Genomic DNA, 12,792 nt, shown 5'->3' with positions numbered 1-12,792 from the left:
GTAACATCTGTTTTGCCTTGGGAAACAGTTAACAGTTGATGTGTTTTACATGTTGATTGTATCACTTGACACACATACTTGTATCTTAAAGGGCTAAAGAAATAGCTCAGTAGTTATAAGCATTTGCTGCTCTTTCAGAGGACTGAGGCCCAAGTTGTTCTTAACTCCCAAATTGAATTGCTCACAGCAGCCAACGATAGCTCCAGCTCCAGGACATCTAAATGATATATTCTACACACACCACATACACATGCACACACACACACACACACACACACACACACACACACACACGCACCTACGCACACACACACACATGCACACACGCACACGCACAGACAAATAAGTCTTGAAAAAAATTTAGGAAAAATTGAGGAATTGCCTTGAATGGTACAGCATCAGTTTTATACGGTCCTTGCCTTAGTTGGTGAGAGTCTATGCAGCAGTCATGAGAGCCTGAGTCTCAACCACAGGCACCCATGTAAGCAGCTGGGCATGGCTGCACAAGCCTATAACCCAAGAATGGTGTAAAAGCAGAGGCTTTTTGGAGCTTTCTGGCTGCCAAGACCAAGTTCAACGAGAGATTCTTACAAGGAAATAAAGTGAGGAATAGTAGAGCAGAGTGGCTGAATGTCCCCAGCTGGCTCTGAATACACGATTATGGGCATGTGCATTCCCTCCTCCCCGCCCCACATTCACTGTTCACACGCAGCACACATAGCATGCACATACACACCTGCAATATTTTTTTTCTCACTGGGTTTGCTTTGGTGTTTGCTCATATGATACCATTAGCATCTGGGTTTCTCAACTGTACGCTAGCAGATATTTTGTAGGTCTTTTTTATATAAGTATGCAAATTGTGAATGTCATATATATGCTAAATGTTGTTAGAGCTCTGAAGACGAGTGGGTTGAGGCTGCTCCCTCCCAGATACCTGGCAAAGAAAAGACCTGGAAAGTGAAAGGCAAAAGGACAGAAAAGGAATGTGACAGCCACGACATTCAGGTGAGCACCCACCTGATTTCAGAGACAGATGACACTTCTAAGAACAGATGGATGCTAAATTGAGGATTAAAACCTCTTGGAGAAGAGTTAGACTTTAGCAGTAGTTTATGAACCCTTTCCACAGAAATGCTAATTGCTGATGTTCTGCTACAGAAGGTGGATCTCATTTTTGCTGCAGCCATTCGGAGTTCTCCCAGCTATGGTTGTTGGCATTTTCCTCTATTGAGGGGCTTACCTAACAGTCTTCTCCTGTCTGAACCTCCTATATGTGTCTAGTTCAGCTCTTTTCTTTCTCTTCCCCTTATGTCATAATTTGCTTATTATGACTCGTAAATACATTTTGAGCTCTGGTTCATATACTTAAGAAAGAATATAATTTACCCACTTAGCCACAGATGAAGGAAGAATGTTTGATTGTATGCACTAGAATCTATATTGGCTGCTTTTTATACTTGTTATTTTGTTTACTTCTTAAAACAAGCTTGGAAGATGGGTACTTTTTCACATTTTCACAAGGTGCAGCAAAACGGGAAGCTTGTTGTGAGGGGCTCGCCATGCGCTGTTTGCTCCCGAGTGGTACCTGCAGTCTCTGAGCTTATGAAGCTCTTACGTGATGATTGAAGTGGCTTCTTTCTTTTAAACAGCGTGATGAGTGGATGACTGTTGATTTTATGTCCATTAAAACTGTGTCCTCATCATCACTCAAAGCTGAAAAGGAAACTCTAAGACAAGCAGAGCGGGAGAAAATCCGAGTGTTAGAGCAGGTGAGAAAACAGTTTCAATGTTTTACTTTTTAAATTTACCTTAAATAAACCAATAAGTTGTTTTATGTGTTTTATTTATGTAAATGCTTTATTTGTAATGCCAATTTATTTGTAAAACAGTATTTTTAGTGGTGTTTGACAACAATCAGAACTAAGAACTGTGAAACAAATTTTTTAAAATAAATTTCTTGTAGGAAACTGTTTAATAGGGGTTAAGAGACAGTTCATCATTCACGAACACTGGCTGTTCTTCCTAGAGGTACCAATTGGGCGTTCAGCACATGGCACCTGGCAGACATCTGTAACTCCAGTTCCAAGGGTGTCGATGTCTTCCTTTGACTACTGTGGGAACTATACACACGTGGCACTTAGACATGCCTGCAGGCAGATCATACATATAAAACATGCATAAAATAAAAATAAGTATGCAATTTATATAAAAATATATACCAGATTCAGGAGAGATGGCTCAGGGTTAAGACCAGTGATGCTCTTTCAGAGGACCCAGATTCAATTCGGAACCCTCAGTGTGGGTGGTTTATGGCTACCTCTTTGTTACCCAACTTCAGGAGAGCCAATACTTCTGGCTAGGGCAGACACTTGCACACATGTTCACATATTTATACCTGGGCACACGCATATAAAATATACTTTTCATAAGACATATACTAGATGTGTAAATTTAGGTGAATGTAGTTGACCAATTGTGTGTTATTGACTATCATGAATTACAGTTGAACAATCAATTGAGCATTCTGTGTGTTTACAAATTAGTTATAAGAATACTTTTAGGACACGTAGAACTCTTATAGAGATATGAAACAAGTGTGTTGATGTTATTGTTTCTCCTTAATGGCAAGAAAACAGTGAAAAATTCTTAGAGACCAAAATAGCTTGGATTTAAATCAAAGATGTAAAACAGGAACCTACAAAATATAGAAGTACTGTAGTGTGTGGCTTTTCAGATTGTCTTTATAATATACGTGAAAGTAATATAGATTAGGAAGTGGGAAATATGGCCAAGTGATTTTGAGGATTATGTGGCCAGGTTTGTTCTTTGTCTTTTTTTCTTCCAATCTAAATGTCAATGTAAATATGGTAATTATCTTGGTTTATAACCAAGCTGCTGGCCATCAGAGCCTCAGGGGACATGAGGTTTAGAATGTCTTGTCTGAGTCTTATAAAATAGGCTCCCGAGTTAGACTTGAGACATGGTTGTGAGACATGGAGGTGTTCTATAAAAACATGTGAACATGAGTTAGACATTGTTACCTGCAATTTACATGTCTTAAAAATTATAAATAGTTTTTCTAGGCTTGTATATTTGACAGTTAGCTACTTCAAATTAGTTATCATTTCCATGGTAGGTTGACTTTTACATTCTAACTTTTCAAAATGTTTTGTTATAGTCCAAACTACTAGAAAGAGAATTGAATCCATACTGGAAAGACGGGGGAACAGGTCTCCCATCGGAAAACTGCATACTGCCAGTTACTAAAGGTATCTCTATATTTTTGTAGACTCATAGGCATTTCTGAGTTTCTAGTAATGAGAGGGATAAATAAGATTAAAATATGTTAAATACATGTCTGAAAATGTGATAAAAACCATTAATTTGTACAGTTAATATACACTAATAAAATCATACAAATTCTTGTATTTCAGAGTTCCTAATAGAATGACTTGAATTCATATATAACAAGATATTTAGTAAACATATGCAGTCTTTGAATTCTTTTTTCTTTTTCTTTTTTTTTTTTTCTTTTGGATTTGTTTTTTTCCGAGACAGGGTTTCTCTGTGTAGCCCTGGCTGTCCTGGAACTCACTCTGTAGACCAGGCTGGCCTTAAAACTCAGAAATCCGCCTGCCTCTGCCTCCCAGAGTGCTGGGATTACAGGCGTGCGCCACCACCACCCTGCCTTGAATTCTTATTTAAGTAATTAGTGTTTGGAAAGTTTATGTAATTGGGAGCAAGATGATTAAGTACATATTGCCATCATTTGCAAATGTCTATTTTAAACAGGCTAAGATAAACATTATGTGAAACTTTATGTTGTATTTGATTTGATGAATTCTGTCATAAAATATAAAATATATTTAGTTTAAAATTTATGAAAATAATATATAAGCACTAAAGATGCAATTTTTTTAAAAGATTTATTTATTTTATATATGTGAATACAGTGTCACTGTCTTCAGACACACCAAAAGAGGGCATCGGGTCTCTTTACCAATGGTTGTGAGCCACCATGTGGTTGCTGGGAATTGAACTCAGGACCTCTGGAAGAACAGATGGTGTTCTTAACCAGTGAGCCATCTCTCCAGCCCTTAAGATGCAATTTTTTTACTTTTAGAAATTCATCATTTGTCAACATTCATAAAATTTGCATTGCTCTTAGGAGAGTGCTATTGTTTTCCAGTAGATGAAAACAAAATATTTGAGTATCACATAGGCATACATTATAATTAAAAAAAAATACATAGTGCTTAGCATGTTGCATTGCCAATTCAGTGATAAGTTGAAATATAGTTGAACCAGAATAAAATATCATAAATAATGATGTTATCTTTCTGTCATGGTTATTTATCAGTATGACATTGTCTTGATTTTTATTTATAATTCATTTCTATTTGACTGCTTCTTAAGATTCTTTATTGTATCTGAACATGAAGCTCACATATGAGATGAGTCCACCTCATAGACATCTTTAGAATTCTTGGTAATTTTACATAGTTAATAGAAACTGCAGGTTTCTACTTTGCTTTTAGCATGGGAGAAATGTCTTTACTGGATTAAGTAAGTATAAGTAATTTTAGTCATATATAGCTTTCTTTGAAATAAAGTCTTCTAGAAAGTTAACAAGGAGGGAACAATGAGTTAACTCAGCCTGATCGTATGAGTCTGACACTCATAATTGTCACTCCAGTGTCAGAGAGTCAAGATAGGTCAAGTTTCAGGAGAACCTGGAATTGATCAGGTTCTGAAGGACGCCGAGTATAAAAGGAATGGTGTTCCGCCTTAGTTACTGTCTTCACAGGCAGAAGTAGCAGAATTAATTGAAGGATCTAGGAGGAAACATGTTTTCACTTCATGTCATTTCATGCATTCCCTACAGTATTCCATGCATTTAGTTAGAAAATGACAAAAACATATTTGTTACAGGCTCAGATTCCAGAGTTAAAATTAAGTTTTATGAAATCTACTGTACATTTTACTACATGTACAGATATATGATTAATTTGTTTAGAACATGTTTTGGATGGAATTATTAGGGACCTGAGTATTAAGGGCATGTTAGCATTAAGTTCCAGAGAATGCAAAGACTTAGATTTTGGACTCAAATCTTCTTGGAATTTGAATTTTGGCATTTCCATTTATTAGTTTTGTGACATGGTCAAAGTGTTTTGACCTTTCAGAGCCCATACTGACAGTGTCTGTTTTACAAGTTATTGTGAAGATTGAAGAAAGCTTTCAGGACTCTGTCTAGAATCTAACAACCCCTTCATATTGATGATGTCTAATATTTACTCTGTGGTGAAATATGGTGAAAAGGTTTTATTGACAGTTTTTGTTAACGATTAGTATACCACATTTTTAGTAATTTATTTTTATTTATTTTTTTAAATATATATTTTTATTTTCTATATTCTTTGTTTATAATCCAAAAGCTTTTCTCTTTCCCAGTTCCTCCCTCCCCATATGTCCATAAGTCCTCTTCTCTCCATCCATTCTCCTATCTTTCCCCCTCCCTTCTCTCTGTCCTGGTACTCCCCTACAATGCTGGATCAAACCTTTCCAGAATTAGGGCCCTCTTCTTTCTTCTTCATGGGAATCATTTGATATGCTAATTGTATCTTCAGTATTGAGAGCTTCAGGGCTAATTAATATCCACTTATCAATGATTGCACTCCATGTGTATTCTTTTGTGATTGCGTTACCTCCCTTAGGATGATATTTTCCAGTTCCATCCATTTGCCTAAAAAATTCATTTTTTAATTGCTGTATAGTACTCCATTGTGTATATATACCACATTTTCTGTATCCATTCCTCCATTGAGGGGCATCTGGGTTCTTTCCAGCTTCTGGCTATTATAAATAAGGCTGCTATGAACATAGTGGAGCATGTGTCCTTATTGCATGCCAGGGAATCCTCTGGGTATATGCCAAGGAGAGGTATAGCAGGGTCCTCTGGAAGTGTCACGTCCAGTTTTCTTAGGAACCGCCAGACTGATTTCCACAGTGGTTGTACCATCTTACAACCCCACCAGCAGTGGAGGAGTGTTCCTCTTTCTCCACATCCTTGCCAACACCTCCTGTCTCCTGAGTTTTTAACCTTAGCCATTCTGACTGGTGTGAGGTGAAATCTCAGGGTTGTTTTGATTTGCATTTCCCTAATGACTAATGATGTTGAGCACTTCTTAAGGTGCCTCTCGGCCATCCGAATTTCTTCAGGTGAAAATTCTTTGTTTAGGTCTGTACCCCATTTTTTAATAGGGTTATTTGCTTCCCTGGGGTCTAATTTCTTGAGTTCTTTGTATATATTGGATATTAGCCCTCTATCAGATGTAGGGTTGGTGAATATCCTTTCCCAATTTGTTGGTTGCCGTTTTGTCCTTTTAACAGTGTCCTTTGCCTTACAGAAACTTTGTAATTTTATGAGATCCCATTTGTCAATTCTTGATCTTAGAGCATAAGCTATTGGTGTTCTGTTCAGGAACTTTTCCCCTGTGCCCATGTCCTCAAGGGTCTTCCCCAGTTTCTTTTCTATTAGTTTCAGTGTGTCTGGTTTTATATGGAGGTCCTTGATCCACTTGGAGTTGAGCTTAGTACAAGGAGGTAAGAATGGATCAATTCGCATTCTCCTGCATGCGGACCTCCAGTTGAACCAGCACCATTTGTTGAAAATGCTGTCTTTTTTCCACTGGATGTTTTCAGCTCCTTGTCAAAGATCAAGTGACCATAGGTGTGTGCATTCATTTCTGGGTCTTCAATTCTATCTCTCCATATCTTTTCAATATAGTACTTGAAGTCCTAGCTAGAGCAATTAGACAACTTAAGGAGGTCAAAGGGTTACAAAGGAAGAAGTAAAATTACCGCTATTTGCAGATGACATGATAGTATACTTATGTGACCCAAAAAACTCCACCAGAGAACTCCTACAGCTGATAAACAACTTCAGCAAAGTGGCAGGTTATAAAATCAACTCAAGCAGATCAGTTGGCTTCCTATACTCAAAGGATAAGGAGGCTGAGAAAGAAGTTAGGGAAATGACACCCTTCACAATAGCCACAAACAATATGAAGTATCTTGGTGTGACTCTAACCAAACAAGTGAAAGATCTGTATGACAAGAACTTCAGGTCACTGAAGAAGGAAATTGAAGAAGACCTCAGAAAATGGAAAAATCTGCCATGTTCATGGATTGGCAGGATTAATATAGTTAAAATGGACATCTTGCCAAAAGCGATCTACACAAGCAATCCCCATCAAAATCCCAACTCAGTTCTTCACAGAGTTAGAAAAAGCAATTCTCAAATTTATCTGGAATAACAAAAAAACCCAGGATAGCAAAAACTCTTCTCAACAGTAAAAGAACTTCTGGGGGAATCGGTATCCCAGACCTCAAGCAATACTACAGAGCAATAGTGTTAAAAACTGCAAGGTATTGGCACAGTGACAGGCAAATGGACCAATGGAATAGAATTTTAGTAATTTATTAACCTTAGCTTTCTTCTCAGAATACTACTAAGAGCAGAAGTAAACAAACTATTTTCTAGGCTATACAAAGTTATTTTAGATTTTATTTGAAATCTAGTCTTCCCAGGGAAGTGTTCATTATTGCAGGTTCTTGAGAAGACTCTTTCTTTCTTTCTTTCTTTCTTTCTTTCTTTCTTTCTTTCTTTCTTTCTTTCTTTCTTTCTTTCTTTCTTTCTTTTTTGTTTGTTATCATGTTCTTAGTTAGCAGTGGTTTGTAGGCTTTTTCAGTGAATGCTTGGTGATTCTTCCTCCTCCTCTTTCTTGGATTTTCAGTTAGATTGTTTGAATTTAAAGGACCTTTAAAGGTGCCTTAAATTAGTTGCTTTATTTAAGAGGAAGACACAGCAGTTCAAAGAAATGAATGACTTGCTTTTTGATGTTAAAACTATTTAGTAGTAGCAGGAGACTGCAGTCTAGGATTCCCGATGCTCACCTTTTTTTTTCTTTTTTGGTATTTCTCTACTAATTTGTCTTTTGAAAGAAATAGGAGAAATTTCTGGGGTCCTTTTGGTTATGTTTTGTTTATTACAGTATAACTTGTTAGAACCATGAAATTAAAATGTAATTCTAGACTTATAAAAACCAGATTTGGGATATAGTTATATATTAAATGTGTTATACCACAGAGTTTATTGTAATAATGACATCTTTTTTTGGTACAAAGGGCTAGAACCATGCTTACTCATGGTTTTTGATCATACTGTGTTTAACAGTTTTCATGAGTGATAATATTCATTAAAAACATGTTAGTTGAATCGGAGGATGCTGCTATGAATTGTTCTGTTTTCTTTACAATATTAAATTTGATTCCTAAAGTTAGGATTTAAGTTTGTATTGCATTGGTTGGATTTTTATTCCTGTTAGGTTTCCTTCACATACACCACAGATTATTTTTGTTCTTCTATATTTCTTTCAGGACTGCTAATATGTTAGTGACAGTTGAGGGCATTTTCCATGAGAACATAATTCTTATTTTATTAATCTCATACATGCTTCTCTGGACTCATTGATCTAATTATGTAGCTGGGACTTTAATAAAGACATTAATTGCTGGGAGATGTTTGCGCATCATCCTGCTAACTGCAGGTCTGTGCTAAGTTCCTTGAGTGCTTACTCTATATAGTTTACATATATAATTTAAAAATAAAAAAGAACAGAAATGAAATAAACCTTTTGAATGAGAAGTGGCATCACTAGCTCTCTGAGCTCGAATCAGAAAGTGTTTAATATCTGTAAAGAAAGGCCATATTATATTAGAAGACATTGCTTAGTTAATGTTGAATTTGAATAAAATAATACAATGACATTGAATATAATTTAAAGGTCTGTTTTGCTATTAGTTTTCTCTTTAAACTTTAAAAACATTTTTAAAAGTTATTTTTAGTTATGTGAATATGTGGAGTTGGGATGCCATGGGAATATGAGTTGCAGGTGCCTGTGTCGGCCAGATATGTCAGATGTGGAGCTAGAGTTATAGACATTAGTGAGCTAACTGATGGGGGTGTGGGAACTGAACTCTTGGGTCATCTATTAGAGCAGCATATGCTTTTGACCCTGAGCCATCTCTCCAGACCTTCTTCAGCCTCTTATCAAAGTCTGACATAAATTAAAAAGTAGGAGCACAGTGAAGATTGTCATAGAGTGACATGGTAAATCTGCACCCAGTTGAAGAAGCATCTGGTTTAACACCCTGGAAATGTTCTTGTTCCTTTCTAGTAACTGTCACTGGAGACTAACAAGTCCTATTTTTCATTGCCAAAGTGGAACCCTTTGTCTCTTTGATTCTTTTGTCTGCAATTTGAATACTTCCATAGTGTTGTGAAAAGCTGCAGCTTACTTATTTATTCATTCTTTACTGTAAATTATTCCATTTAAGAACAGGTCATAATCCCTCTCTGGTGATGAGCATTTCCATGTTTGAAGTATTACATAGGCTGTTTTGTTATGGAGATTCTTGTATATGTCATTAGGAGCTTGTATGTGTTTCTTGGCTCTAGAGCTGGAGGGATTGAAAACAGTCCTCATTGGGGCAAGAAAATCAGGAACAACATATTAATTAAGTAATCAATTAAATTTCTTTGTATAGATTAAAAATATGAGACACACGTGCGAGAGTGTGTTCATTAAAGGCATTCATATATTCATAGTTGCTAAGCACCACTAAGGTTTATCTTAATGGCATTATCTTCTATAACTTCCTTATTTATACTTTGTGTTGTTTCTCAGATATTTTTCTCCTCTGTGCACATTAATTCCCTATTTCTGGGAGTGCCAATCCCATTATATATTTTAAAATAAATCTGACTCATTGTCTTGAGCTCATTCTATGTTTTTTTTCCATGACCTTCTAGTTCAAAATAAAACTTAAGCTGAGCATGGTGGCACATCCTTTTAATTCTAGGATTTAGGAGGCAGAGGCAGGCATGCCTTTGAGTCCAAGGCCAGCCTGGTCTATACAATGCGCATAGAGTGCAAGGTTGCATAATAAGATCCTATCTCACTAAACAAATGATCCTTCACTTCTTTGATTTCTCCATGCCTTTCTTGTATAATTTTATGCTTGTTCTTTTAAATGGTATTTACTTACAGTTAGTTTTATTTCTCTTTTTATCATGACAAGCCTTTGTAGCTTACAAAAGTAGCTACATTTAAATAAACAGTGAATTTTGGTTGTGGTTATAACTTTTAAATATTCAAGGAAAGTATAATTTTATACTTTAAAATATGATAAAAATAGTAAATATTAATTGTACAGTAACCACCCATTATATATGACTAATGCTTATTGTTGGAATTTAGCTACAGGAGTAGAGGATGGCGGATTAAGCTGGCTAAGAAAGTCTTGTCAAAGAATGAAGGAACAAGCTCAAAGAGAGAACAGAAATTTTGAAGATATTGTAGCTGAAAAATATGGGGTAAGTATTTGTGTTTTAAGGAGATATATATTGCTTTCATACTTACTTGAAAAACTAAGTGTCTTTGTTTGGAGTCATGAAACATTTTAAACTGATATTCTTTTAAATAACTTCCTGCTTGTGATTATGTAAGGCTATTACTTGGAAATGTTTTTACATTTATTATTTTGTGTGTGTATGGAAGAATGTGTGCATGCTAAAGGGACCATGTGAAATTTAAGAGGACAATTCATGGGAGCCAGTTTTGTCCTTTCATCATGTTGCTGTCTTCTACCATGTGCATCCTAGGAATTGAACTCAAGTCATCAAGCTTGGTGGCAACTGTGGTTAGCCATTTATCTATTTTGCCAGCCTAGCCTACAGTATTTTAAGATTAACATAATGAATGTAAAACCCAAGTGTGTAAAATGTAAAATATGCATATGTTTAGTGTAAAAGTAGCTCTTTTCTCATTGGAAGGAAATATAAATAATACGGGGGAATCTCTGTAGTATGCCTTTAGGAAAAAGGATTGTTGACATCTTAGTAGACTGAAGAGTTTCATATATTTAGCATTCTGGCAATGTGACTGTGCTTCCGCATATATTTTTAAGCCATTTTAATGTCCTTTCATTTCAGGTAATGCTATGCCTGTATATCCTATCTATAAATATGCTCCCAGTCACATACTCCTTCCCTGTCCAGTTTTTGCAAAGATTTTTATTTTGAATCTTAATTTGCAAGTCTTTCTTTTTCTACTGCTACCTTAAAGGCTGCTTGAATGAGCCTTTCTGTGCAACAAAATCAGTTGGGTTGAATCTTTTTTTTTCATGTTTTTCTCTTATCTTTATATCTAGAAGTACTAACACGTAGTTATGAGGTTCTCTAGAATTAAATGCCATCTATCTTTTTTTAAAAAAAAATCAAAACATGTATCTGTTTACTAAACTGTGGAGAATTTCTTAGTCAATTTGATTTTTAAGAATTTATTTAATTCATTATACCCGAACTCTCCCTACCTCCAATTATTAGTTTTTCTTAATTTTAAACAGTTTTTTCTATTGACAAGGATCTATAGTTTTTGCAGTACAGTATAACCGCTTGAATCTTTAGTTACCAGAATGAATTAATTATGACTTTTTAAAGGTTGTATTTATTGTGTCTGTGTGACACTCTTGTATAGTGCCTCTCTTTTTGAAATCTTTTTGATTTAATTATTTTTTATCTACTTATTATATAAAGTATTGTGTTAGAAAGTAGTGCATTATGATTTTTATCATTCTATATTTTAGTTGGGAATTTTTATTGTACTATTTAACAGTGTATCATGTAGGTATATTATTATTTTCCCTTATAGTCAATGGAGATATTTCAGTCAAAATTAAAAGAAGCTGAAAAAATTGCATACAAAAGAGAAGACTATGGATGGGAACAGAGGAGAAAGTCTGCGTATTCGAATAGAGCAGAGTGTAGTCAAACCAGTGTCACGTCAGACTTAGTGAAATGTAACAGTCTCTCAGAGGACGGACACCCGGAAATGGAGCCTGCAAACAGCAGTACCTCTGTGTTCAGTGGTCCCAACACAGGGAAGGAATCTGGGGCCATAGGAACCTGGGGAAGGGAATCTGCCCGAAGAAAAAGCCGAGAATCTTCTGAAAATTTGAAATCTAAATTCTTGCGGCCCTCTGATGAAGATGAACTGTCATTTCACAAGAGGAGAAATTTTGAATCATCTACTTCACATTCTCCATTAGTAGCTCAGGCTTCTTTGCATTGTGATTTTCGAAAACCCACAGAGAACAGTGAAGAAAGTTCAACATCCCAGAGTAGATCTGGTGGGCGACAAGAAGACAGGAAGCCTTCAGATCAAAAGCCATTGGAAACCTGGAACTACAATGCCAGTCAGCACTCTTCAGGGGATAGAAGAGAACAGTTACAGTCTGAGAGTGTGAGGGGTGATCAGCCAGGAAGAGGACATCTGCAAGACACAACATTGACAATTGCTAGGTATTTTATGCTTATGTGTTTTCACATAGGTTCTTGAGTGGGATGGGAGCAAACCTTGATTTTGTCATTAAGGGTGGATATGTTGGAGGTAGAAAAATATGTCCAAAAGGTAAGGAGAAACATCCACTTAAATGATTATTAAAATAGTGAAAAGGTCTGGGGAAACAGCTAGATAGCTGGCATAGTAGTGTGCATTTGTTTTTTGTTTTTTGTTTTTTTTTCTTTATTGGATATATTCTTTATTTAAATTTCAAATGTCCTCTTTCCTGGTCCCCCCACCCACAAAGTCTCATAACCTATCTCCCCTCCCCCTCTTCCCCAATCAACTCTCTCCTGCTTCCCTGTCCTGGCATTCCCCTACA

The 12,792-nt window shown here is 36.0% G+C and overlaps 1 protein-coding gene across 1 annotated transcript in view; it reads left to right on the top strand.

Annotated features, from left to right (window-relative positions):
- Cwf19l2 (CWF19 like cell cycle control factor 2) overlaps nucleotides 1-12,792 on the top strand; it is a 79,540-nt gene that overhangs the window by 15,352 nt on the left and 51,396 nt on the right. Inside the window, exons 4-8 of the mRNA XM_052189191.1 lie at nucleotides 895-1,008; nucleotides 1,653-1,772; nucleotides 3,182-3,272; nucleotides 10,329-10,444; nucleotides 11,781-12,430. Coding sequence (XP_052045151.1) covers nucleotides 895-1,008; nucleotides 1,653-1,772; nucleotides 3,182-3,272; nucleotides 10,329-10,444; nucleotides 11,781-12,430 — 1,091 coding nt within the window. The remainder of the gene's footprint in view (nucleotides 1-894; nucleotides 1,009-1,652; nucleotides 1,773-3,181; nucleotides 3,273-10,328; nucleotides 10,445-11,780; nucleotides 12,431-12,792) is intronic.

The sequence above is a fragment of the Apodemus sylvaticus genome, chromosome 7 (genome assembly GCF_947179515.1).
Source record: "Apodemus sylvaticus chromosome 7, mApoSyl1.1, whole genome shotgun sequence".
In the NCBI taxonomy this organism is placed as follows: Eukaryota; Metazoa; Chordata; class Mammalia; order Rodentia; family Muridae; genus Apodemus; species Apodemus sylvaticus.
This window is presented reverse-complemented; position numbering and strand designations above follow the sequence as displayed.